This window comes from Pristiophorus japonicus, chromosome 1, assembly GCF_044704955.1.
Source record: "Pristiophorus japonicus isolate sPriJap1 chromosome 1, sPriJap1.hap1, whole genome shotgun sequence".
NCBI lineage: Eukaryota > Metazoa > Chordata > Chondrichthyes > Pristiophoridae > Pristiophorus > Pristiophorus japonicus.
In genome coordinates, this window is record NC_091977.1 from 456,894,634 (window position 1) to 456,922,288 (window position 27,655).

The 27,655-nt window shown below is 46.4% G+C and overlaps 1 protein-coding gene across 1 annotated transcript in view; it reads right to left on the bottom strand.

Annotated features, from left to right (window-relative positions):
• Positions 1-27,655, bottom strand: part of cngb3.1 (cyclic nucleotide gated channel subunit beta 3, tandem duplicate 1) — a 283,664-nt gene that overhangs the window by 146,329 nt on the left and 109,680 nt on the right. Inside the window, exon 7 of the mRNA XM_070886506.1 lies at positions 5,500-5,564. Within this exon, the coding sequence (XP_070742607.1) occupies positions 5,500-5,564 (65 nt within the window). The remainder of the gene's footprint in view (positions 1-5,499; positions 5,565-27,655) is intronic.

The window sequence follows — 27,655 nt, forward strand, 5'->3', positions numbered from 1 at the left end:
ATATCGCCGCCGCCGATCGGATTCGAAACAGGCATCTGTTATAAATAAAAATACCTTTGTGCGTGTTGATGCAGGTGAGGGCCTTTGATGATTCCTCCAGTTCCTGTGTCATGTAGCTGAAGTCAGATGCATCTTCGTGTACATCTTTCCTCCCGCCAGCGTTTCAAAGAGATCGTCGGCTTTTGGTAGTGGGTATTAGTCCTGCAGGGAGAAACGATTGATAGTTACTTTGTAATCGCCACAGATTCTGATGGTGCCATCTCCCTTGAGGACTGGGACGATAGGACTGGCCCACTCATTGAACTCGATCGGGGAAATTATGCCATCTTTTTGCAGCCGGTCTAGCTCGATCTCTACCCTTTCTCTCATCATGTACGGTACTGCTCTCGCCTTGTGATGGATGGATCACGCCCCCGGAATTAGGTGGATTTGCACTTTTGCTCCTTGGAATTTCCCGATGCCTGGTTCGAACAGTGAAGGAAATTTGTTTAAGACCTGGGCACACGAAGTGTCATCAGCAGGCGATAGCGCTCGGACGTCGTCCCAGTTCCAGCGTATCTTTCCCAGCCAGCTTCTGCCGAGCAGCATGGGACCATCGCCTGGTACCACCCAGAGTGGTAGCTTGTGCACCGCTCCATCATAGGAGACCTTTATGGTAGCACTGACGATTACAGGAATCAGTTCTTTCATGTAGTTCTTAGTTTCGTGCGAACTGGAGTTAAGACTGGCCTTGAGGCCTTGTTGCACCACAGTCTTTCGAAAGTCTTTTTGCCCATAATGGACTGGCTCGCACCCGTGTCCAATTCCATTGACACTGGGAGTCCATTTAGTTCAACATTCAGCATTATCGGGGGACAATTCGTGGTGAATGTGTGCACCCCATGTACCTCTGCCTCCTTGATCTGAGGCTCTGGTTCGTCGTGATTCTCCGTGGATCTGTCCTCCTCTGCAACATGATGGTTTGCAAGTTTAACAGGCTTTGCAGCTTGCCTGCACACTCGTTGGAGGTGTCCCATTGTTCCACAGCCCTTGTAAACGTACTCTTTGAATCGGTATGAATGGAAATGATGATCACCCCCGCAGCACCAACAAGGTGTTAATGGCCTTACATTCATCACCCTTGATGGTGGACTCTGAGACATCTGAGGACGTGTAGCTGCAGGTATGTGTAACCTGCCCTGTACGTTATGATTCGAAAACAACATCACTTTGTTCACAGTACTTGTAAGAGCACTTGTGTGCTGAGAGATTTGTTTCGTATTGTCACTGGTGGCAATGAATGCCTGGGCTATCGCTATGGCCTTACTCAAGGTGGGTCTCGACAGTCAAAAGTTTGCAAAGTATGGGGCGTGGCCAATGCCAAGTACAAAAAAGTCTCTGAACATGTGCTCCAAATGTCCCTTAAATTCGCAATGTCCTGCAAGACGTCCTAGCTCAGCGACATAACTCACCACTTCCTGGCCTTCAGACCTTTTGTAGGTGTAGAACCGGTACCTCACCATCAGAACGCTTTCCTTCGGGTTCAAATGCTCTTGGACCAGTGTGCACAAATCATCATATGATTTCTCCGTGGGTTTCGCTGGAGTGAGCAGATTCTTCATGAGGCCATACGTTGGTGCCCCACAGACAGTGAGGAGGATCGCCATTCGTTTGGCAGCGCTCTCTTCCCCATCTAGCTCATTGGCCATGAAGTATTGGTCGAGTCGCTCCACAAAAGTTTCCCAATCATCTCCATCCGAGAATTTCTCCAGGGTGGCCACTGTTCTCTGCATCTTTGGGTTTGCTATCTGTATCTTGTCGCCAGTTGTAGTGTATGGAGAAAGATTCAGACTGAACACTGTGAGCTCAAAGTAAAGTGTGACCATAGTCTTTTATTGCAGGTCTCCAGAGTGCCTCTCCAACCTGTGAAGCCTCCTTAAATACCTGTGCTCCCAAAGGATTATGGGATCCCTTGGGACTCCAGGGGATGAGCCCTCTGGTGGCTGTACAGAGTAAATACAAGTTTACATATATAACAGTTAGGATGAGTTTTGTCAGATTGTGCTATATTCACAGGTAGAGCACCATTGTACAAGTGGAATATACCACCTCAGGGACGGTATAATGAAAGATAAGGCTTGTAGCCCACACTGGGGGTAAATGTAACTCCCAAAATTGGGTGTATTTGGGTCGGGTGGGAAGTTAAAATGTAAAAAATTTAAAACCTGAACCTAAACCGCCTTGAACCTGCCCACTTCTGGGTTTAACAGTGGCAGGACAGGGGTAGGCGACTAACCCGCTCTCAGGAGACAGGTCATTTAAATATTTTAACTAGGCTGCGTGCCTAAGAATTTTTCTCCTTCTAGCTGTAGTACTGGCCTGTCAGGTTTACCAGGCCTCGGGAAACCCAACAGAAGGGAGGCAAGGACCGCTAGATGAAACAGGTAAGCGTCTTTCCAGCACTGCTTGTGGGCCAAGTGTAGCAGGGGTGCTTCCTGCAGCCCTCCAAGCTACCCCATTAACCTCCCCAGTAATCGGATCCCACTCCGACAATTGGATGCAATCCGATCCTTTCTCGATGTCCTCAACGGCCCGCGAACTTCTCCCCAGCAACCCCCCCCCCCCAACCCCACGATCTTCTCCCCAGACCCACCCCGATCCTCTACCTGGCCTGTGATCTCTCCAGGCCCCCCCCATTGATGTCCGCAGGCCCAAATCTCTCCCTTCCTCCCTCCTCCATGCTCCACAGCTGCTGCCTGGTGCCACAGGTCTATCCGCCCGACAGCCAACCAAACATTTCAATCTGGCTGGCTGTGACTGGTAAATGAATTCCCAAAAGTGTAATCGGGTCCTGCCATTAAATTAGGCAGGACCTGAGATAAACCCGTACTTCTGGGTTATATAAGCATACTAAAATGCTTGCTTATCTTTCAGTTTCAGTCTGACAAATGATTACACCACAAACCTGCCTTATCTCTTTATTTGTTACTGACTTGCTGCATATTTCCAGCATTTTCTATTGTAATTTCAAATTTCCAGCATTTACGGTTTTTATCTTCTTAAATGTATTATACTTATAGGGATGAATTTCATGTGTTAGCACCAATGTTCTCTCTAAGCTGCGTGGCCGTGCAATAATGGGAAAGGTCCCGTGCAGGCCACACATCATTTCCCCATTTTAAATACCGCTCATGTGGAAAAGGGGCCGCACACTAAAATCAACAGACTATGCAGAACAGAGTGCAGCTTACAGGGAACATTGGTTAGCACTTCTGTGTACTGGAATTTTTCGTTCAGTTTGAGTTTTGTGCCTACTGTTTTTCCTGTGTTTTCACTGCCGCGGTGGATACGGTGGCCTCTTGTGCGAAATTCAGCTCTTTGTCTTTTTTTTCAAGCGGAGTGGAAGTCGGTCATAATGGGGGTGGAAGTGGGTGTGGGCAGAGTGTCCGCCGCTGTCAGTCAATCAGCATAGCACCCTGGCACCCAAGAGGGGGTGCCGGGCTGCCTGGAGGCGACCCAACCAAACCCAGGGGCATAATTGTCGGGCCGACAAAAGAAATAAGATGGCAGCTGCGGCAGTGCACCCTCTCCTTTAATGCTGGTTGCATTGCCATTTTACACACACTGCAAACACAGTGCACCGATGGAAAAAACTGTTGGGGGCACCGCGTGGCGGACGCAAGATTTTGAAGGTAAATTTTGCTTGCGGGGCGGGGGGAGCAGTTGGAAGTTGGCGGTGCATGCTTTGATGACGCACTTAGGAGTTATTGGCAGCAGTGGGGCAGAAGTGAAGACCGCTGGAAAAACCATTGAGGAGAATTTCGCGAGCGGTGGCCATTCGACAAAAAATCGGCGGCCATTCGACACCACCTGCTTCCGGCGGAAGCAGGCCTTATCGGGAGACTGAATTTCGGACCTTAGGATTTATTACTCAATATTGGGGGAGGATACTGAAATATGTTGCTCAGTATTGGGGAGAACATTGAGACCTATCACTCAATATTGGCAGTGAATGCTGTTATCTGTCACTCAGTACTGGGAGGGAACTGTCAGAAAACTGTCACTGGAACCTTTACCCTATATTGGGGAGGGACTTTGGGATCTGTCACTGAGTGTTGGGAGATGGTACTGATCTGCCACTGAGTGCTTAGCGAAGGAGTAAAGGACATGATGGGCAGGATCTCCTGCCCTCCCAGTTGGATTTTTTGGCAGAATTGACATAGGCTGAAGTAGGAAATGGATCAGTATATGTTCCATCCCATCCAGATCCATTTTTACATCCCTCTAATTCTCTGCCAGAAGTGATGGGTGACGTACAATACATCCGCCTATATATAGGCTATAGGCATATTGTAATGATAATCAAACGACAGAAGTGTGTCAGTTTATGCATATTCTGCCACTTGCACCAGAGTGCCAGTGTTTGTCCCTAGATTCTAGCATCGCTATAGCGGGGAGAGGGAGGGGGATGGAATTTAAATTTAAAAATCTGGAAAGCCTATGCAATTGCATGTAGGATGATGAGTTACAAAGGCTCTGGCACGATTTCTAAATATTTCATTTTCGTTTTGTAATCTTCAGCTGGCAGAACAGAGGTCACCAGCCACACGATGCTGCTGATCTCCTTGGCCAATCTCTGCCCTGGAGGCCAGCGAGCCCATCAAATTATTTAAATGCTCTGAGGCTGGAAAATCGAACAAGGCCAAGGGGCCACATCTTTGGGGTGGATGGGGTTTCCATCATGTTGAAGATGTGTCCTAATTCCACATAAACTGAAAATCTGGGCTGATTTGTATGCAATTCAAATCCTAGCTGCTGACAGATTCTCACTATTTTTATTTCATATATTACAAACCTGGTGCAGAAATGAAAATCTAAATGTTGCTGGCAGAAATTAATTTGCATTCCCCAGGCAATGAGAGTGACATGTGAACCAAAGAATGAAAATAACAATAACCTATTGCTACAGTCCCTTGGCCTCAATCTCAGCTTATGATTCGAGGCAAACAATACAGTCTTTTGGACTACTCATCAATGTATGCGGCATATGGTACAGACTTGGTGGGTCAATACTGAGCTTTCTAAAACAAATTAGGTGCATTACAGTCAGAGATAACAGTATAGTGAGGTTATACTGAACAAACTGAGAAGCGTCAGTGTGAATTAATGTAGCCTAATTGTGGCTAGTACAGACAGCCAGACAGACTATAGCCATAAGCTCTTTGCTTTTTATTTTATGTGTGGCATCTTTATTTCTACTTAGTGAATGGAAGTTCATTTCTGTCATCAGCTTTTAAAAGATATGTTCAGCTGCTAATTCAACATCACTTCTGAAATCAGTATTTATACAAAAATAAACTAATTTACATTATTTATTTTGACTAAAAAAAGTGAACAAATTTCAGCACATTATGTGTTACAAGCAGTATTCTGCTGCATTTCTTAACATCGTTTCAATAAACATACCATTTTTAATGTTAAAGACTTGCACACAAATCATACTTTGAAATGGCTCCCCACCTGTATATATAGGCTTTTTCCATTATAGACTCCAGTCGATCATTGAATTCAAAGAATGTTAAATACTGGAGAAAAATAAAAGCCAAATTAATAACAAGAGCATGTTGAATATTTCTACTTTAACATTTTTTTTTCTGGCAGCTGCAATGCTTAATTATGGAGAGGTTTCATTGTTGTCGTCATTTATTGTAAAGAAAGAACTTGCAAGTTTATAACACCTTATCGCGTCCTCAGGAGATCCCAAGTGCATCACATGGAATGAGATACTTTTGAAGTGCAGTCACCATTGTTATGTAGACAAATTATTTGCATTGATAGAAACACAAAAAATGTGATTAGATTAACAGTTACTCAGTTGAGTGAAAAATGTTCAAGAATAGTCTGCTAATTCATGTCACCAAGCAAAATTCTTCAACATTTGAGGTCAGCAGCCAAGAGGGCAAAGACTTTGGGCGCAAAATTTGGTAGTGCCCCATTTATCGCCCCGGAGGGGTGTTTATGTATCTCAAATGGCTTTCTGCCTGACTGAGCAGATTGTAGCATCCCGCTAGGAAATTTGGTTCAGGTTTACCGGTGGCGCAAAATGCTACTGCCACGCTGTCTAACTTCAGTCAGATCATGATGTCAGTACGTGTGCAATGACTCACTAGCCCCCCACTCACAAAATGACGTGTGGCCACCTCATTTAGCGTTCAGCGCTGAGCACCCCAGAGAAACCAGGCGGTCTCACTTCTTTAGGCGATTCCTGGAGGCTATTTGAAGGGAGGAGCAACCGGATTAATCAGAGGTCACAGTGAGTACAACGTTTCGACAGAGCACGCTGCGTGAACCTCTTACTTTGCAGCAGCAGATTTATCTGACCTTATAGGTTCCTAGCAATATGGTGGAGGAGGATTTCCTGGAGTGCATAAGGGATGGTTTTCTAGACCAATATGTCGAGGAACCAACTAGGGGGGAGGCCATCTTAGACTGGGTGTTGTGTAATGAGAGAGGATTAATTAGCAATCTCATTGTGCGAGGCCCCTTGGGGAAGAGTGACCATAATATGGTGGAATTCTGCATTAGGATGGAGAATGAAACAGTTAATTCAGAGACCATGGTCCAGAACTTAAAGAAGGGTAACTTTGAAGGTATGAGGCGTGAATTGGCTAGGATAGATTGGCGAATGATACTTAAGGGGTTGACTGTGGATGGGCAATGGCAGACATTTAGAGACCGCATGGATGAACTACAACAATTGTACATTCTTGTCTGGCGTAAAAATAAAAAAGGGAAGGTGGCTCAACCGTGGCTATCAAGGGAAATCAGGGATAGTATTAAAGCCAAGGAAGTGGCATACAAATTGGCCAGAAATAGCAGTGAACCCGGGGACTGGGAGAAATTTAGAACTCAGCAGAGGAGGACAAAGGGTTTGATTAGGGCAGGGAAAATGGAGTAAGAGAAGAAGCTTGCAGGGAACATTAAGGCGGATTGCAAAAGTTTCTATAGATATGTAAAGAGAAAAAGGTTAGTAAAGACAAATGTAGGTCCCCTGCAGTCAGAATCAGGGGAAGTCATAACTGGGAACAAAGAAATGGCAGACCAATTGAACAAGTACTTTGGTTCGGTATTCACTAAGGAGGACACCAACAACCTTCCGGATATAAAAGGGGTCAGAGGGTCTAGTAAGGAGGAGGAACTGAGGGAAATCTTTATTAGTCGGGAAATTGTGTTGGGGAAATTGATGGGATTGAAGGCCGATAAATCCCCAGGGCCTGATGGACTGCATCCCAGAGTACTTAAGGAGGTGGCCTTGGAAATAGTGGATGCATTGACAGTCATTTTCCAACATTCCATTGACTCTGGATCAGTTCCTATCGAGTGGAGGATAGCTTATGTAACTCCACTTTTTAAAAAAGGAGGGAGAGAGAAAACAAGAAATTATAGACCGGTCAGCCTGACCTCAGTAGTGGGTAAAATGATGGAATCAATTATTAAGGATGTCATAGCAGTGCATTTGGAAAATGGTGACATGATAGGTCCAAGTCAGCATGGATTTGTGAAAGGGAAATCATGCTTGACAAACCTTCTGGAATTTTTTGAGGATGTTTCCAGTAAAGTGGACAAGGGAGAACCAGTTGATGTGGTATATTTGGACTTTCAGAAGGCTTTCGACAAGGTCCCACACAAGAGATTAATGTGCAAAGTTAAAGCACATGGGATTGGGGGTAGTGTGCTGACGTGGATTGAGAACTGGTTGTCAGACAGGAAGCAAAGAGTAGGAGTAAATGGGTACTTTTCAGAATGGCAGGCAGTGACTAGTGGGGTACCGCAAGGTTCTGTGCTGGGGCCCCAGCTGTTTACATTGTACATTAATGATTTAGACGAGGGGATTAAATGTAGTATCTCCAATTTGCGGATGACACTAAGTTGGGTGGCAGTGTGAGCTGCGAGGAGGATGCTATGCGGCTGCAGAGTGACTTGGATAGGTTAGGTGAGTGGGCAAATGCATGGCAGATGAAGTATAATGTGGATAAATATGAGGTTATCCACTTTGGTGGTAAAAACAGAGAGACAGACTATTATCTGAATGGTGACAGATTAGGAAAAGGGGAGGTGCAACGAGACCTGGGTGTCATGGTACATCAGTCATTGAAGGTTAGCATGCAGGTACAGCAGGCGGTTAAGAAAGCAAATGGCATGTTGGCCTTCATAGCGAGGGGATTTGAGTACAGGGGCAGGGAGGTGTTGCTACAGTTGTACAGGGCCTGGAGTATTGTGTACAGTTTTGGTCTCCTAACTTGAGGAAGGACATTCTTGCTATTGAGGGAGTGCAGCGAAGATTCACCATCTGATTCCCGGGATGGTGGGACTGACCTATGAAGAAAGACTGGATCAACTGGGCTTGTATTCACTGGAGTTCAGAAGAATGAGAGGGGACCTCATAGAAACGTTTAAAATTCTGATGGGTTTAGACAGGTTAGATGCAGGAAGAATGTTCCCAATGTTGGGGAAGTCCAGAACCAGGGGTCACAGTCTAAGGATAAGGGGTAAGCCATTTAGGACCGAGATGAGGAGAAACTTCTTCACCCAGAGAGTGGTGAACCTGTGGAATTCTCTACCACAGAAAGTAGTTGAGGCCAATTCACTAAATATATTCAAAAGGGAGTTAGATGAAGTCCTTACTACTAGGGGGATCAAGGGGTATGGCGAGAAAGCAGGAACGGGGTACTGAAGTGCATGTTCAGCCATGAACTCATTGAATGGCGGTGCAGGCTAGAAGGGCTGAATGGCCTACTCCTGCACCTATTTTCTATGTTTCTATGTTTCTATGTTTCTAACGTGACACAAGCTCTGTACAGACGAAGCATGGAGTTCATAACGTTCCCAATGAACAGGGATAAACAGGATGAGCAGAAATATGAGTTTGCCAGGATACTGGACTTCCCGATGGTTCAAGGAGCCATTGATTGCACACACGTGGCCTTGCGAGCACCATTCCAGAATGCCGCTGGAACCGACAGGGATACCACTCCCTGAATGTGCAGCTGTTGTGTATCCATACGCAGCGCATCCTCACAGTGAATGCCTGCTATCCTAGCAGCGCACATGATGCATTAATCCTGCGTGAGAGCAGTGTGCCACGAATGTTTGAGCCACAATGGGAAGGACACGGCTGGCTGCTCGGGGACGAAGGATATGCTTAGCCACCTGGCTAATGACCCCCCTCCACAACCCCACCACCCAAGCACAGCATCGCTACCATGACAGCCATATGGTCACCTGCAACATAATCGAGCAGATAATAAAAGAGTGCTGAAGCAGCATTTCCGATGCCTGGACTGCTCTGGAAGCAACCTTTAATACTACCCTCAACAGGTGTCACTATTCATTGTAGTGTGTTGTATGCTGCACAACTTGGCCATAATGAGGGCCCAGGCATTGCCAGTGGGGATTGCAGGCCCACCTCAGGAGGAGGAGGAAGAGGAAGATGGGCCTGCTGAGGCCCTGAATGGCCAGTCAGACGAGGAGGAGGAGCAGCAGCCACAATACGATGCACCATGGCAATGCTGGTGCTGCGAGGGTCACATGTCAGCGGCTCATAATGCATCGCTTCTCTTGAATGGAGGAAGCTGATGGATGCAGCTGATATTGACCAAGCTATTTGCTACGATAATGGCACATCACAATGAAATTCCACATTAATGCACAAAACTGGAATGCAAACGGTCAAATGAACATTTTATTAACTGCATCAAAAGTCTTGCCTCAAACAGCTTACCATCAACGAATAAAAAATGTAACAAATGTCCCTTGAAATAATATAACATACAGTCAACTTCAGCAATATGTGTACAAACACACCTGCCTTGTAATTCCACACCAGCTTCCATGTGTCATATTAGGCCCAGTCCCTTACACCAATAGCAGGCGTCAAACAACAACAATGAGATATTTACAATGATATTCACAGGATGAGGACATCTGTCTATGGTGGCCTAAGTGATTATTGAGACTTGCTCGTTGATTTTCCAACCCTCTCCTTAACCACCCTCTCACGCCTACTGCTCCTCTTTAATGAGACTGCAATGCCTGCAGCAAGGCTACTTGAAGGCTGCTGTGTCTGTAAGGCAGAAACGACAGATGGCCTAGCAGGACGCCCTGGTCCAGCTCTGGGCTTGGAAGACCCGGCTGCGGATTGCACCACCTCAGCATCAGCGGCAGCAGTCTGGGATGGCTGGGGTGTAGACCCAGCAAAGGTGCAAAGGCGGAGTGGCAGTAGTGGGAGCCGGAATGTTGTCATCTTGAGCAAGGACAGCACCTTCCATTTCTAGCGGCCCACTGCCAGTCCCCTGGGGCAGAGCCTCAGCATCCAGAGCAATCTGTGGGAGCACAGATTGCTGGCTTGCTTCGGCACCGTTACTTCCCTGTTAGACTGTGGGGAAGCAGTCAGCGATTGCATGGCATCAATCTGAGACTGACTCAGAGCACACTGAGTATGAAACACAGCAGTCTGAGAGTTAATGCCAGCAACCAATGACTGCATCACATCACGAAGGTCTTGCTTTGCCTCGGCTTGTGATGTGATAGCTGCTGCCATGTCAACAATGGCATGTGAGATCACCTCTGGGACTTCAGCATCACTCGCTGAGCCTATCTCCCTCTGAAGCCCGTCTAGGATGGGCTCAATGGGCTGCTGAGAGGCACGGGCAATGCTTGAGGAGGCCTCTGCCAACCTCAGAGCAAGTGCATCCATGCTCTGCAGGACCCTTTCCAATGCACCCATAAGCTCGCAGTGCATTACCATCTCTTGATGTAGCCTCCAAGTCCATGTCCACATGAGTGTCTCTGAGCAGGACTCATGGGCCGACTCACCCTCCAGGGAGCTGGCCCTCGAGCTTCCCCTCAAACTGGGCTTTTCTACAGGCCACTGGGGCCAGTAACCTCAGGCTCTTCAAAGCCCAGGAATTGCGTGTCTTGCACCGAGATGGTGCCCCCACTTGGTGCAGCTGATGGAGGGTCCCGCTCTGTCGCAATGCTTCCCCTTCCTCCTCGTCTACCCCATTGTTCGATGTGGAGAGCTGCTGTGCTTCTGGTTCATCAGCTGTAAGCACAAAGTAACAGACCTTTGGTTGGCAGCAGGGGAGGGGGCAGGAAGGGAAGAAGGAGGTGGCATTGGACATTTATATGTAAAGGGGGTAAGGCATGTGATATCAAGGGTAAAGAGTCTCACATAAAATGCAAAGGTCATTAACATGTTGTCACTGTCCCCAGGGGGCTCGGCTTTGCCGCCTGCTACCGCACTAACTGATGTGCCCGTGAGAGCAGACACTCGCTCCTGCACCTTCGTGAGGTCCTGGATGTCAGGCTTCCCTCCTCCAGTGCGCCTCTGATCGCGTCTGTTGTATGCTAGTTTCGATTGCAATAACAAACAGAAGAAGGCGTGAGTGAGTGTGCAGCTCATCATGTGCCACATTTGCGGTCCATAGTTGAATACCTGCCACTGTATGGAAGTGTGCAGATCTCCATTTGAATCTCCCTGGCTGCGCAGAGTGGCTGTGTGAACGGTGGGATTAGATGACAACCACCTAAGATGAAGGATGAGGCTGAAGTATTGCGAATGCATATCAAGAGTAAAATACGAGGAGGGGTCAGGCTGCGTAGGGAACAAGAAGGTCAACGACAATTGAATGGCTAGGGCCGCTGAACTGAGCCTGCCTTTTATGGTGTTTTCACCAACGAAGATCATGGCCTGGTACACATAATGAAGGAGCAGGTACTGCAAAGACTTGACATTGTGTGAGATAGTGAGGTTCACATTATGGCATTGCAACATTAATAGAAAGGTTACTCACTCTAATGACCCGGGGGCCGTTGCATTTCTTGCAACATTCTGTCGCAGTTCTGGCCACTGTGTTCCTGGTAGAGATGTGCTGGGCCACCTCCCTCCACAGCCTCCTGAAGACTCTAGGAGGGTTCCTCCTTCCACTGGAAGGTGGTAGCATATTCCACCACCTCCCCACTGCCTCTACTAATGCCTTGACAATGGGCGAGGAGCGATGGGCGACCTGCTTCCTCCTCCATTTTCCCGCTTTGAGCAGACTGAGAAGTTGGAACTGCGCAGGCACATACTTATCTTACCACGCCTTTAAGAATCGGCTGTTCACGGGATGTATAGCGACCTTCACAGCTAGCGCATTAATTCTGGAAATTTACCGCTGAGATTTTCGGTTCCACCCCCTAAGTGAATTGTGCAACGACTGATTTAGCACTCCCTTTCCATCTTGGGATGCAGAAACCTAATTTTGTGGTAGGCGGCGTAAACTTTCAGGGTTGCAATAGTTACTGCCTCAAACAGGATTAACGCCTCAAAATGGGTGAATTTCCAGCCCTGGACTGCCAAATCCAAAACTAGACATGCAGTAAGATGGAAGCCAGGAAGGGTGTATTCGTTGAGATTACATTAAATTAATGTGCTTGCTATTTAATAAAGCCTTGAACACATTTAGGAGTCGAAATTGCTCCTCTCCTTAAGGTCTGTTACCACCACAAATCATCAACCACACTGCAGAGTGGAGTGGCCGCCAACTTTTTGCGGAATGGCCGCTGATAGCTAATTTCCCTTCTGAGGTTTCCCGGAGACGCCCCTATCTCCCCGCTACCACTCCGCTACTGCCGATCCATGTTAAGTACGTCATCACTGTGCACACCGCTGATCTATTCCCCGATGGCAAGATTCCGCTCTAAAATTCTTCGGCCCGCCCGGCGGTGCCAAAACCTGTTTTTTCCCAGTGGTCCAGTGAGCCTGTGGCCTTCTGCAATGGCAGTGCAGCTTCCCTCAAAGGGGAGGATGCATTGCCGCTACCACCATGTTTTTTATTGTCGGCCGACTGCCATGTCGGTCCGATAATTCTGCCTTTGGGTTTGGCCGGGCTGCCAACAGGCAGCCTGGCACGCCGTCCTGGGTGCCAGGCCACTGGCCCAGCCGAAACTCTCCCTGGTGGCCCAATGGACCGAAGTTTTAAAAACGTGAAGGCTCTTCACTTTAATTGAAGGGGACAGTTGTGGTGACGTGGGGCCTTGATGATGTCATTATGGCGGTCACTCCACACAGCCCCCAACTTCCGCCCCTCAGGTGTTGCCAGCACTGCATATCTGCTGCTCTAGTGTAGTCACCACTGTCATGTATGTCATGCTTGGGGTTACTAGCCATCAGGTGGCGCCACTGTCGGAGGTCATTGGGCTGTTCGCATGTGTGTGCAGCCCAGGTATAAAAGGCAAGCCATCATGTAATGTAATCATTTTGGGCCCAAATAAAGCAGAGCCAGGTTTTTACCTGTGTTAGTTTACAGTATTCAGTATATCGAGTTATTACATACGTAACATTTGGCGACGAGGTAACTTAAGAACCCTTCGCATGCAAAAATGAGCACAATTGGAATTCTGGAGAGATTCGTGGAGGGAGAGGACTGGGCAGATTTTGTAGCTCGCCTGGGCCAACAAAATGGAGGAACCCACTGACGCAGTTAGGTGGCGGGCCGTCTTCCTCAAGGTTTGCAGGCCGAAAATCTATGGACTCATAAAGAATCTTCTCTCACCTGCAAGTCCAACGGACAAGAACTATGAGGAATTGTGTGCTCTGGTACGTGACCATCTCAAACCAGAAGAAAGCATCATTATTTGACGATATCGATTCTACAAGCACGTTCGTTCTGAGGGCCAGGATATGTCGGAATTCGTTGCCGACCTAAGACATCTAGCTGGACCATGTAAGTTCGAAAACGCGTTGGGAGACATGCTGCGGGACTTCTTTGTAATTGGCATCAACCATAAGGTGATCCTGCGTAAGCTACTGGCGGCGGAGACATTGGATTTGAGCAAGGCCATCACAATTGCCCAGGCATGCATGACGATGGACAAAAACTTAAAGCAGATATCATCGAAAAATCGGAACTCGGCAAGTACTGTAGACAAGATTATATCGTCGTTTGGCAGAGTTGCATATGGCAGGGCCTACCTGTCTGTGTATGCGAAACCTGTGGCTGCCCAAAGGCCGCCAATGGGAATTATCTGATTTCACCGTATTGGCGTTGTGGGGGCAATCATGGCCTCATCAATGTCGGTTTAAACAGTACATTTGTAAAGGTTGTTCGAGACTGGGGCATCTCCAGCACATGTGTCTGCAACTGAGCAAGCGTGCTACGACACACCATGTGGAGGATGATAACCAGTATAGTGCGGATCAGGATGTGCAATCTGAGATATCAGAGGAGGAAGTGTATGGACTGTATTTGTTCCTAACAAAGAGCCAACCGATAATGATTAATGTGAATCTTAACGGTGTGCCGGTATCGATGGAATTGGACACAGGTTCGAGTCAATCAATAATGAGCCAGAGGACATTCAACATACTGTGGGACACTAAGACTGTGAGGCCTAAGCTGAGTCCAGTCAATGCCAAGTTAGGTATGTACACTAAAGAACTCATAACGGTGAGTGCAGTAGTCAAGGTGTCGTATGATGGTGTGGTTCATGATTTACCGTTATGGATTGTTCCAGGCAATGGTCCAATGCTGTTCAGCAGGAATTGGCTAGAAAAAATCAAATGGAATTGGAACGATATCAAAGCTTTGTCGTCGGAGGATGATACTCCATGTGCTCAAGTGCTGAGCAAGTTCCCCTTGCTGTTTGAACCAGGCATCGGCAATTTCACGGGAGCCAAGGTGCAGATCCACGTGCACTCGGATACAAGACCTGTCCATCATAAAGCTCGGGCGGTTCCGTACATGATGAGGGAGAAGGTCAAAATCGAACTGGACAGACTCTAGCGTGAAGGGGTCATATCACCAGTCGAATTTAACGAATGGACCAGCCCCATTGTACCTGTGTTGAAGAATGATGGCACTGTCAGGATTTGTGGAGACTACAAGGTTACGATCAACCGAGTTTCGAAACAGGATCAATACCCATTACCAAAGGCTGATAACGTGTTTGCAATGCTAGCTGGGGGGAAGTCATTCACTAAACTGGATCTGACGTCGGCCTACATGACACAGGAGCTGGTCGAGACGTTGAAGAAACTTATGTGCATCAACACTCATAAAGGACGGTTTATCTACAACAGGTGAACTTTCGGAATTCGCTCGGCTGCAGCCATATTTCAGAGGAACATGGAGAGTTTACTGAAGTCCATCCCTAGAACCATCGTGTTCCAAGGTGATATCCTGGTCACAGGTCGTGACACTGCCGAACCTTTGAACAACCTGGAATAGGTTCTACATCATCTGGACAAAGCGGGACTCAGATTGAAATGTTCGAAGTACGTCTTCATGACACCGGAAGTTGAATTCCTGGGGAGGAAAATTGCTGCTGACAGCATCAGGCCTACAGACTCGAAAACCAAGGCCATCAAAAATGCATCCAAGCCTCAGAATGTGACGGAGCTGCATCCTTGGTCTACTCAATTACCTCGGTAATTTCCTACCTTGATTGAGCACTTTATTAGAACCACTGCACATGCTGCTAAGAAAAGGCGACAACTGGGTTTGGGGTACGTCTCAAGACAGAGCTTTTGAGAAAGCTACTAATCTGCTTTGTTCTAACAAGCTGCTGGCACATTATAATCTGTGTAAGCATCAAGTATTGGCCTCTGATGCTTCGTCATATGGAGTTGGTTGCGTGCTCCAACAAGCTAATGAGTCGGGTAAACTACAATCTGTTACGTATGCTTCTAAAAGTTTGTCAAAGGCGGAAAGAGCCTACAGCATGGTAGAAAAAGAAGCATTAGCCTGTGTGTATGGGGTTAAAACGATGCATCAGTACCTGTTTGGTCTTCGGTTTGAATTGGAAACAGATCACAAGCCACTCAGTTCATTGTTTTCAGAAAAGAAAGGTATGAATACCAATGCATCGTCCCGCATCCAGGGGTGGGCGATGACATTATATGCCTATGATTATGTCATTTGCCATAGACCTGGCACCGAGAATTGTGCTGATGCACTGAGCCGTCTGCCGTTGCCCACACTGAAGGTGGAGATGCCACAACCTGCAGGCCTACTTTTAGTTATGGATGCTTTTGAAAGTGAAGGAACCCCTGTTACAGCCCAACAAGTTAAGACCTGGACCAGCCAGGACCCGATATTATCAGTTGTGAAACATTGTGTCCTTAGAGGTGATTGGTCTGCCATACCCAAGCAAATGGGCGATGAGACCAAACCTTACAATCGTCGCAAAGACAATCTATCCATTCAGTCAGATTGTTTACTGTGGGATAATCGTGTTGTTATGCCTAAGAAAGGCAGAGAGAAATTTGTACATGATCTACATAGCACTCATCCCGGTATTGTCATGATGAAAGCCATTGCCAGGTCTCATGTATGGTGGCCTGGAATTGACCCTGATCTGGAATCATGTGTGCATCAGTTCAACACTTGCATGCAGCTAAGTACGCACCAGCGGAATCGCCGCTGAGTCTGCGGTTATGACCATCTAAACCATGGTCCAGGATCCACATCGACTTTGCAGGTCCCTTCCTGGGAAAGATGTTTTTAGTTGTGGTGGATGCATATTCCAAATGGATAGAGTGTATAATCATGTCATCCAATACATCCACAGCTACCATTGAGATCTTCGTGTCATGTTTGTCACTCATGGTCTGCCCGACATCGTTGTAAGCGACAACGGACCTTGCTTCACTAGTCTGGAGTTTCAAGAGTTCATGAAACTCAATGGTATCAAACGTGTGAGGTCAGCACCATTCAACCTGCATCTAATGTTCAAGCAGAGCGTGCTGTCCAAATCATCAAGCAGAGTATGAAACGTGTAACTCAAGGTTCACTGCAGACTCGCTTGTCATGCATATTGCTTCGTTACAGGACAAGACCCCACACGGTTACCAGGGTCCCCCCTAATGAACTATTGATGAAGAGCGGTCTCAAGGCCAGGCTCCCTCTTGTCCACCCTGACTTGAATGATCATGTTTAATACAGACGTCAAAGTCAGCAGTGGTTTCATGATCGCACTGCTGTGTCACGCGACATCTCTGTTAACAATCCTGTGTATGTACTAAATTATGGTCAAGGTCCCAAATGGATCGCTGTACTGTTACGGCCAAGGAGGGTAACAGAGTGTTTATCATCAAGCTCAAGAATGGGCAAACATGCAGGAATCATGTTGATCAGATAAAGCTGCGGCACACGGATAAACCGGAACAGTCTGAGGAAGACACAATCAGTGACCAACCAACCTACCCTCAGTCATCAGAGGACTCCGCTGTCATCAATGAATCTGAACTTTCAATCCCTGACGTGGTCATTGCCACTCCCATCAGATCGGCTGCCCAGCCCCCAGTCATAACAGACTCAGAACGCTCGCTCAAGGCTGGAGTTGAACTGAGACGATCAACTCAGGAGCGGAAAGCCCCGGACCGTCTCAATTTGTAAGAAGACTGTTACCAATATCTTAAAGGGGAATATTGTCATGTATGTATGCTTTGATTACTAGCCACCAGGTGGCGACACTGTCGGAGGCCATTGGGCTGTACGCACGTGTGTGCGGCCCAGGTACAAAAGGCAAGCCATCGTGTAATGTAATCACTTTGGGCCCTAATAAAGCAGAGCCAGGTTCGTACCTTTGTTAGTTTACAGTATTCAGTCTATCGAGTTATTACATACATAACAATGACCATCATTAAGAGCGACTTCGGATCTGAATAAAAACAGAACAACAAAGAGCGGAATTTCGCTCAAGTGGTGACCTCAACCACAGCTGCGGTAAAAACCATTGAAACGGGGTACATGCCCCCATTTCAGGTGGCGGGGCAATTTTGGGCCCTTAATGTTTTTTTTTAAATAAAGTATTAATGATTCATGATAATATTGCACATGGACTTAAGTCAAAATGTTAGGCTATGTATTTAAAATCGCTCACAGAAGAAATGCAGCACTCAATATTTTATTTGCTGTTAATAACACAAAATCATTGGAAACCTTAGCAGCCTTAGGGATTGCAATCCCCTCACTGTAAGACACAAAATGATATGAAAAATAAACAGCCTTCAGCTTCAAAAAAATGGGACATCTGAAGGTAAATTGACTGAGTCTACACAGCTGGTTTACAGATTCACTTGATGAGAGTGGATTCAAATTCATTCCTGGAAAAGCAAGTGTGCTGACCTCCACACTCAATTCTTTGATCTGCATTCCCTATATGTGCTGGGAGCACAGCTTGACTGAATTTACCCTTTGTCGTCTGGTTGATAATTTAGATATTTCTGGACAGCTAATTCAAAAAATGGACTGTCCACCTGCAACCAGACTGGTGGCAACCTCATTGCCCATGGATGTCACAATACTCATACTTTTAAATAAGTGACAGTTCTAGAGTATAATTACTGCTGTAGTAGCCAATACAAAAGCACATCTTGAACATATCAGTTCAAAGTTAAGGCTAGATTTTCGGCTTTGATGTTTCTGGGGTGATAATGGTGGCGGGGTGGGAAAGTTAGCGCCTGGGAACGGTTTGCGCCTCAGGAAGGAAGTTTGGGCAGCTGGGCCCTGAGTCAGGGGCTGCAGCGCTAAGGGAGGCATTGTACACCTCTCTTAGGGCATTAGGATGGGAAATTCCCGCGCTAAAGATCCAGCCTGGGAGTGCTCCGAGAGATGCCTGGGGTGGGGGCGAGGAGGGGGTGGTGAGGAAACCCCCCCCCAAAAAAAACCCACAAAAACATTCCCAAAACATTGCTCACGCCACCACAACATAAACCACAAAGTAAATTAGAAGAAAAAACATTCACATTTACTTTAGGAGTCCATTACTTACCTCTTCACTGTCGGGATTGTTGGACCGCCTGATTTCTCAGGCGGTCTGAGCGAGGCACGCTTCGGGGCGGACGGGTCGGGCAAGAATCAAATCTCACGCCGGTGTCACAACCAGGGGGGTTGCACACCAGGCGCAGCTTTTCCGGGCGGTGCTGCTCAACGCTGCCGCTAAACCAGACCCAAAGATCGCTGTGGGGCGCTGGAGGCTGCCCTCCCAGCCAAAGCACCTCACCGCTGCCAATACCGCTGCTCTGTGGTGAAAAACGGAGCGAAGTCCCGAAGATCCAGCCCTTAGGCTTTTCATTTCCTACAATCTATTAAACATGCCCTTGAGTAAGAGTACTACATTTGGTTTTAGAATGTTGGTCTAAGGGTGAAGAAAATCAGATCGAGTTCCCATTCCTATTGATTATAATCACCCTTGCTGAAAGGTAGGCAATTGTGGATTTTTGATGTAGATAAGTTTTGGATTACCATGAGGTGGTGTCTGCCATGAACAGATGGGCTGTTATTCTTCACTGTCCCTACTCATACATAAACATTTACCACATGGCCAAGGCAACAGAGTGTTGTTGGTGCCTATTGAGATGTACTCCAACAAAAGTCAGCCCTTTTGCAAAAGAAGGGGAGGAAAGGGGACAAAATTGGAATAAGAAAGAAATCAAATTATGTTTGAGATAAATATTCTGCTCTTGAGAGACCTTTATGCATTTTAAATGTATATTCATTATACGCTAATAGCCATATGTAAAACAATATATATTTTCTTTTTAATTTTGATAATAATGAAAATGATTCACTGTTCTCCACTCTGCCCCCAGGTTAACTAATACCTTCGATTTCATTTCACTGGGTTGGAAATCCTAATCAGCTATTTTAAATGTATGCATTTATGCACGCAGGTGGTGAGAGAACCAACATGAGGATAAAACATAAGGACATCAGAAATTGAAGCAGGAGTAGATCATTTGGCTGATCTGATCCTGGCATCAACTCCACTTCGCTGTCCACTCCCTTTGACTCCCTTATCATTCAAAAATCTGTTTATCTCCACCTTAAATATATTCAAAGACCCAGCCTCCACCGCTCTCTGGGGCAGAGAATTCCAAAGATTCACGACCCTCTGAGAGAACAAATTCCTCCTCACTTCTGTCTTAAATGGGCGACCCCTTATTCTGAAACTATGCCCTCTAGTTCTAGATTCCCCCATGAGGGGAAACATTCTCTCTGCATCTACCCTGTCAAGCCCCCTCAGAATCTTATATGTTTCAATAAGATCATCTCTCATTCTTCTAAACTCCAATGAGTATAGGCCCAACCTGCTCAACCTTTTTTTATATGACAACTCCTTCATCTCAGGTCAAACCTACTTGACCTCATCCTGTCGCAGATGCATCTGTCCACAACAGCATTGGTAGCAGTGACCACCGCACCGTCAATGTGGAGACAAAGTCCTGTCTTCACACTGAGGACACCCTCCATTGTGTTGTGTGGCACTACCACCGTGCTAAATGGGATAGATTCAGAATAGACATGGCAGCTCAAAACTGGGCATCCATGAGCTGCTGTGGGCCATCAACAACAGCAGAATTGTATTCCACCGCAATCTGTAACCTCATGGCCCGACATATCCCTCAATCTACCATCAACATTAAGCCAGGTGAGCAAACCTGGTTCGATGAGGAGCATAGAAGAGCATGCCACGAGCAGTACTAGGTGTACCTAAAAATGAGGTGTCAACCTGGGGAATCTGCAACACAGGACTACTTGCACACTAAAAAGCAGAAGCAGCGTGCTAAAGACAGAGCTAAGCAATCCCACAATCAAAGGATCAGATTAAAGCTCTGCAGTCCTGCCACATCCAGTCGTGAATGGTGGTGGACCATTAAACAAGAAGACTCCATGAATATCCCATCCTCAAATATGGTGGAGCCCAGCACGTGAGTGCAAAAGACAAGGCTGAAGCATTTGCAAATATCTTCAGCCAGAAGTGTAGAGTAGATGATCCATATTGGCCTCCTCCTGAAGTCCACACTATCACAGAAGCCAGTCCAGCCAATGCGATTCACTCCACATGATTTAAAGATCACATGGATGAACTTCAACAATTGTACATCCCTGTCTGGAGTAAAAATAAAAAAAGGGAAGGTGGCTCAACCGTGGCTAACAAGGGAAATTAGCGATAATGTTAAATCCAAGGAAGAGGCATATAAATTGGTCAGAAAAAACAGCAAACCTGAGGACAAGGAGAAATTTAGAATTCAGCAGAGGAGGACAAAGAGTTTAATTAGGAGGGGGGAAATATAGTATGAGAGGAAGCTTGCTGGGAACATAAAAACTGACTGCAAAAGCTTCTATAGATATGTGAAGAGGAAAAGATTAATGAAGACAAACATAGGCCCCTTGCAGTCAGAATCAGGTGAATTTATGATGAGGAACAAAGAAATGGCAGACCAATTCAACAAATACTTTGGTTCTGTCTTCACTAAGGAAGACACAAATAACGTGCCAGAAATACTAGGTGACTGAGGGTCGAGCGAGAAGAAGGAACTGAAGGAAACCCTTATTAGTCAGAAAATTAAGTCAGGGAAATTGATGGGATTGAAGGCCGATAATTCCCCAGGACCTGATAGTCTGCATCCCAGAGTACTTAAGGAAGTGACCCTAGAAATAGTGGATGCATTGGTGATCATTTTCCAACAGTCTATCGACTCTCGATCAGTTCCTATGGACTGGAGGGTAGCTAATGTAACAGCACTTTTTAAAAAAGGAAGGAGAGAGAAAACGGGAAATTATAGACCGGTTAGCCTGACATCGGTAGTGGCGAAAATGTTGGAATCAATTATTAAGGATGAAATAGCAGCTCATTTGGAAAGTAGTGACAGGATCGGTCCAAGTCAGCATGGATTTATGAAAGGGAAATCATGCTTGACAAATCTTCTAGAATTTTTTGAGGATGTAACTAGCAGAGTGGACAAGGGGGAGCCAGTGGATGTGGTGTATTTAGACTTTGAAAAGGCTTTTGACAAGGTCCCACACAAGAGATTAGTGTGCAAAATTAAAGCACATGGTATTGGGGGTAATGTATTGACGTGGATAGAGAACTGGTTGGCAGACAGGAAGCAGAGAGTCGGGATAAACGGGTCCTTTTCAAATGGCAGGCAGTGACTAGTGGGGTGCCGCAGGGCTCAGTGCTGGGACCCCAGTTCTTTACAATATACATCAATGATTTAGATGAAGGATTTGAGAGTAATATCTCAAGTTTGCAGATGACATTAAGCTGGGTGGCGATGTGAGCTGTGAGGAGGATGCTAAGAGGCTGCAGGGTAATTTGGACAGCTTAGGTGAGTGGGGAAATGCATGGATAAATGTGGATAAATGTGAGGTTATCCACTTTGGTGGCAAAAACATGAAGGCAGAATATTATCTGAATGGCGGCAGATTAGGAAAAGGGGAGGTGCAACGAGACCTGGGTGTCATGGTACATCAGTCATTGAAGGTTGGCATGCAGGTACAGCAGGCGGTGAAGAAGGCAAATGGCATGTTGGCCTTCATAGCTAGGGGATTTGAGTATAGGAGCAGGGAGATCTTGCTGCAGCTGTACAGGACCTTGATGAGGCTTCACCTAGAATATTGTGTTCAGTTTTGGTCTCCTAATCTGAGGAAGGACATTCTTGCTATTGAGGGAGTGCAGCGAAGGTTCACCAGACTGATGCCTGGCATGGCAGGACTGACATATGAGGAGAGACTGGATCGACTGGGCCTGTATTCACTGGAGTTTAGAAGAATGAGAGGGGATCTCATAGAAACATATAAAATTCTGACAGGACTGGACAGGTTAGATGCAGGAAGAATGTTCCCGATGTTGGGGGAGTCCAGAACCAGGGGTCACAGTCTAAGGATAAGGGGTAAGCCATTTAGGACTGAGATGAGGAGAAACTTCTTCACTCAGAGAGTTGTTAACTTGTGGAATTCTCTTCCGCAGAGAGTTGTTAATACCAGTTCGTTCGATATATTCAAGAAGGAGTTGGATATGGCTCTTACAGTTAAAGGGATCAAGGGGTAGAGAGAGAAGGCAGGAAAGGGGTACTGAGGTGAATGATCAGCCATGATCTTATTGAATGGTGGTGCAAGCCCGAAGGGCCAAATGGCCTACTCCGGACCTATTTTCTATGTTTCTCTGTTTCGATCTCAAGAAACGGCTGATTGCACTGGATACAGCAAATGACAACATCCCGGCTGTTGTGCTCAAGACTTGTGCTCCAGAACTAGCCGCGCCTCTAGCCAAGGTGTTCCAGTACAGTTATGACACTGACACCTATCCGGCAATGTGGAAAACTGCCCAGGTATGCCCTGCCCACAAAAAGCAGGACAAATCCAATCCATCCAATTACCGCCCCATCAGTCTACTCTCAATCATCAGCAAAGTGATGGAAGGCATCGTTGAGAGTTACCTATAACCTGCTCACTGATGCTCAGTTTGGGTTCCGTCAGGACCACTTGGCTCCAGACCTCATTACAGCCTTGATCCAAACATGGACAAAAGAGCTCAATTCCAGAGGCGAGGTAATGGTGGAGTCCATTATTAAAGAAGTAGTAGCAGGACATTTGGAAAAGCAAAATTCGGTCAGGCAGAGTCAGCATGGATTTATGAAGGGGATGCCATGTTTGGCAAATTTGCTGGAATTCTTTGAGGATGTAACGAACAGGGTGGATAAAGGGGAATCAGTGGATGTGGTGTATTTGGACTTCCAGAAGGCATTTGACAAGGTGCCCACATAAAAGGTTACTGCACAAGATAAAAGTTCACGGGGTTGGGGATAATCTATTAGCATGGATAGAGGATTGGCTAACAGGAAACAGAGAGTCGGGATAAATGGTTCAGTCTCTGCGTTGGCAATCAGTAACTAGTGGGGGGCTGCAGGGATCAGTGCTGGGGCAACAACTATTTACAATCTATATTAACGACTTGGAAAAAGGGACTAAGTGTAACGTAGCCAAGTTTGCTGACAATACAAAGATGGGAGGAAAAGCAATGTGTGAGGAGGAGACAAAAAATTTGCAAAAGGACATAGACAGGCTAAGTGAGTGGGCAACAATTTGGCAGATGGAGTATAATGTTGGAAAGTGTGAGGTCATGCACTTTGGCAGAAAAAATCAAAGAGCAAGTTATTATTTAAATGGAGAAAGATTGCAAAGTGCCGCAGTACAACGGGACCTGGGGTACTTGTGCATGGAACACAAAAGTATAGTATGCTGGTACAGCAAGTGATCAGAAAGGCCAATGGAATCTTGGCCTTTATTGCAAAGGGGATGGAGTATAAAAGCAGGGAGGTCTTGCTACAGCTATTGGTATTGGTGAGGTCACATCTGGAATACTGCGTGCAGTTTTGGTTTCCATATTTACGAAAGGATATAATTGCTTTGGAGGCAGTTCAGAGAAGATTCACTAGGTTGATCCGGAGATGAGGGGGTTGACTTATAAGGAAAGGTTAAGTAGGTTGGGCCTCTACTCATTGGAATTCAGAAGAATGAGAGGTGATCTTATAGAAACATATAAGATTATGAGGGGGCTTGACAAGGTGGATGCAGAGACGATGTTTCCACTGATGGGGGAGACTAGAACTAGAGGGCATGATCTTAGAATAAGGGGTCATGCATTTAAAACTGAGATGATGAGAAATTTCTTCTCTCAGAGGTTGTAAATCTGTGGAATTTGCTGCCTGAGAGCGCTGTGGAAGCTGGGACATTGAATAAATTTAAGACAGAAATAGATAGTTTCTTAAATAATAAGGGGATGGGGGGTTATGGGGAGCAGGCAGGGAAGAGCAGCTGAGTCCATGACCAGATCAGCCATGATCTTATTGAATGGCGAAGCGGGCTCGAGGGGCCATATGGCCTACTCCTGCTCCTATTTCTTATGTTCTTATGTTCTTACGACAGTGACTGTCCTTGACATCAAGGCAGCATTTGACCGAGTGTGGCTCTAGTAAAAGTGAAGTCAATGGGAATCAGGGGGAAACTCTCCACTGGCTTGAGTCATACCCAGCACAAAGGAAGATGGTTATGGTGGTTGGAGGTCAATCATCACAGCCACAGGATATCACTGCAGGAGTTCCTCAGGGCAGTATCCCATCTTCAGCTGCTTCATCAATGACCTTTCCTCCATCATAAGATCTAAGTGGGAATGTTTGCTGATGACTGCACAGTGTTCAGTGCCATTCGCAACTCCTCAGATAATGAAACAGTCTATGCCGGCATGTAACAAGACCTGGACAACATTCAGGCTTGGGTGATAAGTGGCAAGTAACATTCGCGCCACACAAGTGTCAGGCAATGACAATCTCCAACAAGCCAGAGTCTAGCTACCGCCCCTTGACATTCAACGGAATTACTATTGCCGAATCCCCCACCATCAACATTCTGGGGGTCACCATTGACAAGAAACCTAACGGGATCAGCCACATAAATACTGTGGCAACAAGAGCAAGTCAAAGGCTGGGTATTCTGTGGCGACTCCCCAAAAGCCTTATCACCATCTGCGAGGCACAAGTCAGGAGTTTGATGGAATGCTCTCCACTTTCCTGGATGAATGCAGCTACAACAACACTCAAAAAGCTCAACACCATCCAAGACAAAGCAGCCTGCTTGATTGGCATCCCGTCCACCACCTTAAAAATTCCCTCCCTCCACCACTGGTGCACTGTGGCTGCAGTGTGTACCAACTACAAGATGTACTGCAGCAACTCGCCAAGGTTTCTTTGACAGCACCTCCCGAACCCACAACCTTTACCACCTAGAAGGACAAGGGCAGCAGGCACACGGGAATACCACCAGCTCCAAGTTCCCTTCCAAGTCACACACCATCCTGATTTGTAAGTATATGAATGAATAATTTTTTTTAATTCACAGGATGTGGGCATCGCTGGCAAGGCCTGCATTTATTGCCCATACCTAATTGCCCTTGAGAAGGTGGTGGTAAGCCGCCTTCTTAAACCGCTGGAATCTGTATGGTGAAGGTATTCCCATAATGCTGATAGGTAGGGAGTTCCAGGATTTTGACCAAGCGACGATAAAGGAACCGCGATATATGTCCAAGTCGAAGAAGCCTTCTCGAGTTGCTACAGTGCATCTTGTAGTTGGTATATTCTGCTGACAAGTTGCACTGGTGGTGGAGGAGATGTCACAGGAGAGCAGGTAGGTGATTGGTTGGTGAGTATTACATCTTTTCTTTGCTTTCTAAGTTAGGGAAGGGGGTTAAAATAAGAGCTCTGAAACTATAACTTGATAGTACTTATTAATTTAATAAATTCGAACAGATAAAATAATTAAACAATAAAATTAAAATATCGATTGAATAAAAGCTTTAATTAATTAATAAATAAAACAAGGTTCGCGGTGTCAGGGCAGGCAGTATGTTGTAACTGCGGCATGAGGGAGAGCATCGTGATCCAGAGCAAACATATCTACAGTAAATGTCTGCAACTCGAGGAACTTCGGCTCAGAGTTGTTGGGCTGGAGTACGAGCTGCAGACATTGTGTTGCATCAGTGAAGGGGAGAGGTACCTGGACACTTACATCCAGGAGGCAGTTGCACCCCTTAGATTAGGTAGTGATACAGGTCTGGTTGGTGGTCAGGGACAGGAGGGAATGACTGCTACTCAGGCAGGTAAGAGGACCCTAGGTGCAATGCTGGAGGAGCCTCGACCTTTGCCCTTATCCAACAGGTATGAGGTTTTTGCTGCCTGTGAGGATGAGGTAAATGCCTGCAGGATCGATGAGCAGGCTGACAATTGCACCATGGTTCAAGAGGCCATTCAATTGTGGGGGGGGGGGAAAGTGAATATAGTTGTGGTAGGGGACAGTATAGTCAGAGGGATAGATACTGTTCTCTGCAGCTGCTACCGCAGTTCCGAAGGTTGTGTTGTCTGCCCGGTGCCAGGATTAAAGACATCGCTTTGCGGCTGGAGAAGAACTTGGAGTGGGAAGGAGAATATCCACTTGTCGTGGTCCATGTAGGAACCAACAACATAGGTAGAACTAGGAAAGAGGTTCTGCTGAATGTGTTTGAGGAGTTAGGGTCCAACTTAAAAAGCAAAACCTCAAAGATAAGAATCTTTGGATTGTCACCTGAGCCACATGCCAATTGGCACGGGGACAAGCAGATTAGAAGGTAAAATGCGTGGTTCAAAGAGTGATGTGGGAGGCAGGGGCTTTGCTTCATGGGAGAGTGGCACCAGTAAGAACATAAGAACATAAGAACTACGAACAGGAGTAGGCCATATGGCCCCTCGAGTCTGCCCCGCCATTCAATAAGATCATGGCTGAACTGATCATGGACTCAGCTCCACCTCCCTGCCCGCTCCCCATAACCCCTTATCCCCTTATCGTTTAAGAAACTGTTTATTTCTGTCTTAAAATTATTCAATGGTCTAGCTTCCACAGCTCTCTGAGGCAGCAAATTCCACAGATTTACAACCCTCGGAGAAAAGAGATTTCTCATAATCTCAGTTTTAAATGGGCGGCTCCTTATTCTAAGATCATGCCCTCTAGTTCTCGTCTCCCCCATCAGTGGAAACATCCTCTCTGCATCTACCTTGTCAAGCCTCCTCATAATCTTATATGTTTCGATAAGATCACCTCTCATTCTTCTGAATTCCAATGAGTAGAGGCCCAACCTACTCAACCTTTCCTCATAAGTCAACCCCCTCATCTCCAGAATCAACCTAGTGAACCTTCTCCAAACTGCCTCCAAAGCAAGTATATCCTTTCGTAAATATGCACGCAATATTCCAGATGTGGCCTCACCAATACTCTGTACAGCTGTAGCAAGACTTCACTGCTTTTATACTCCATCC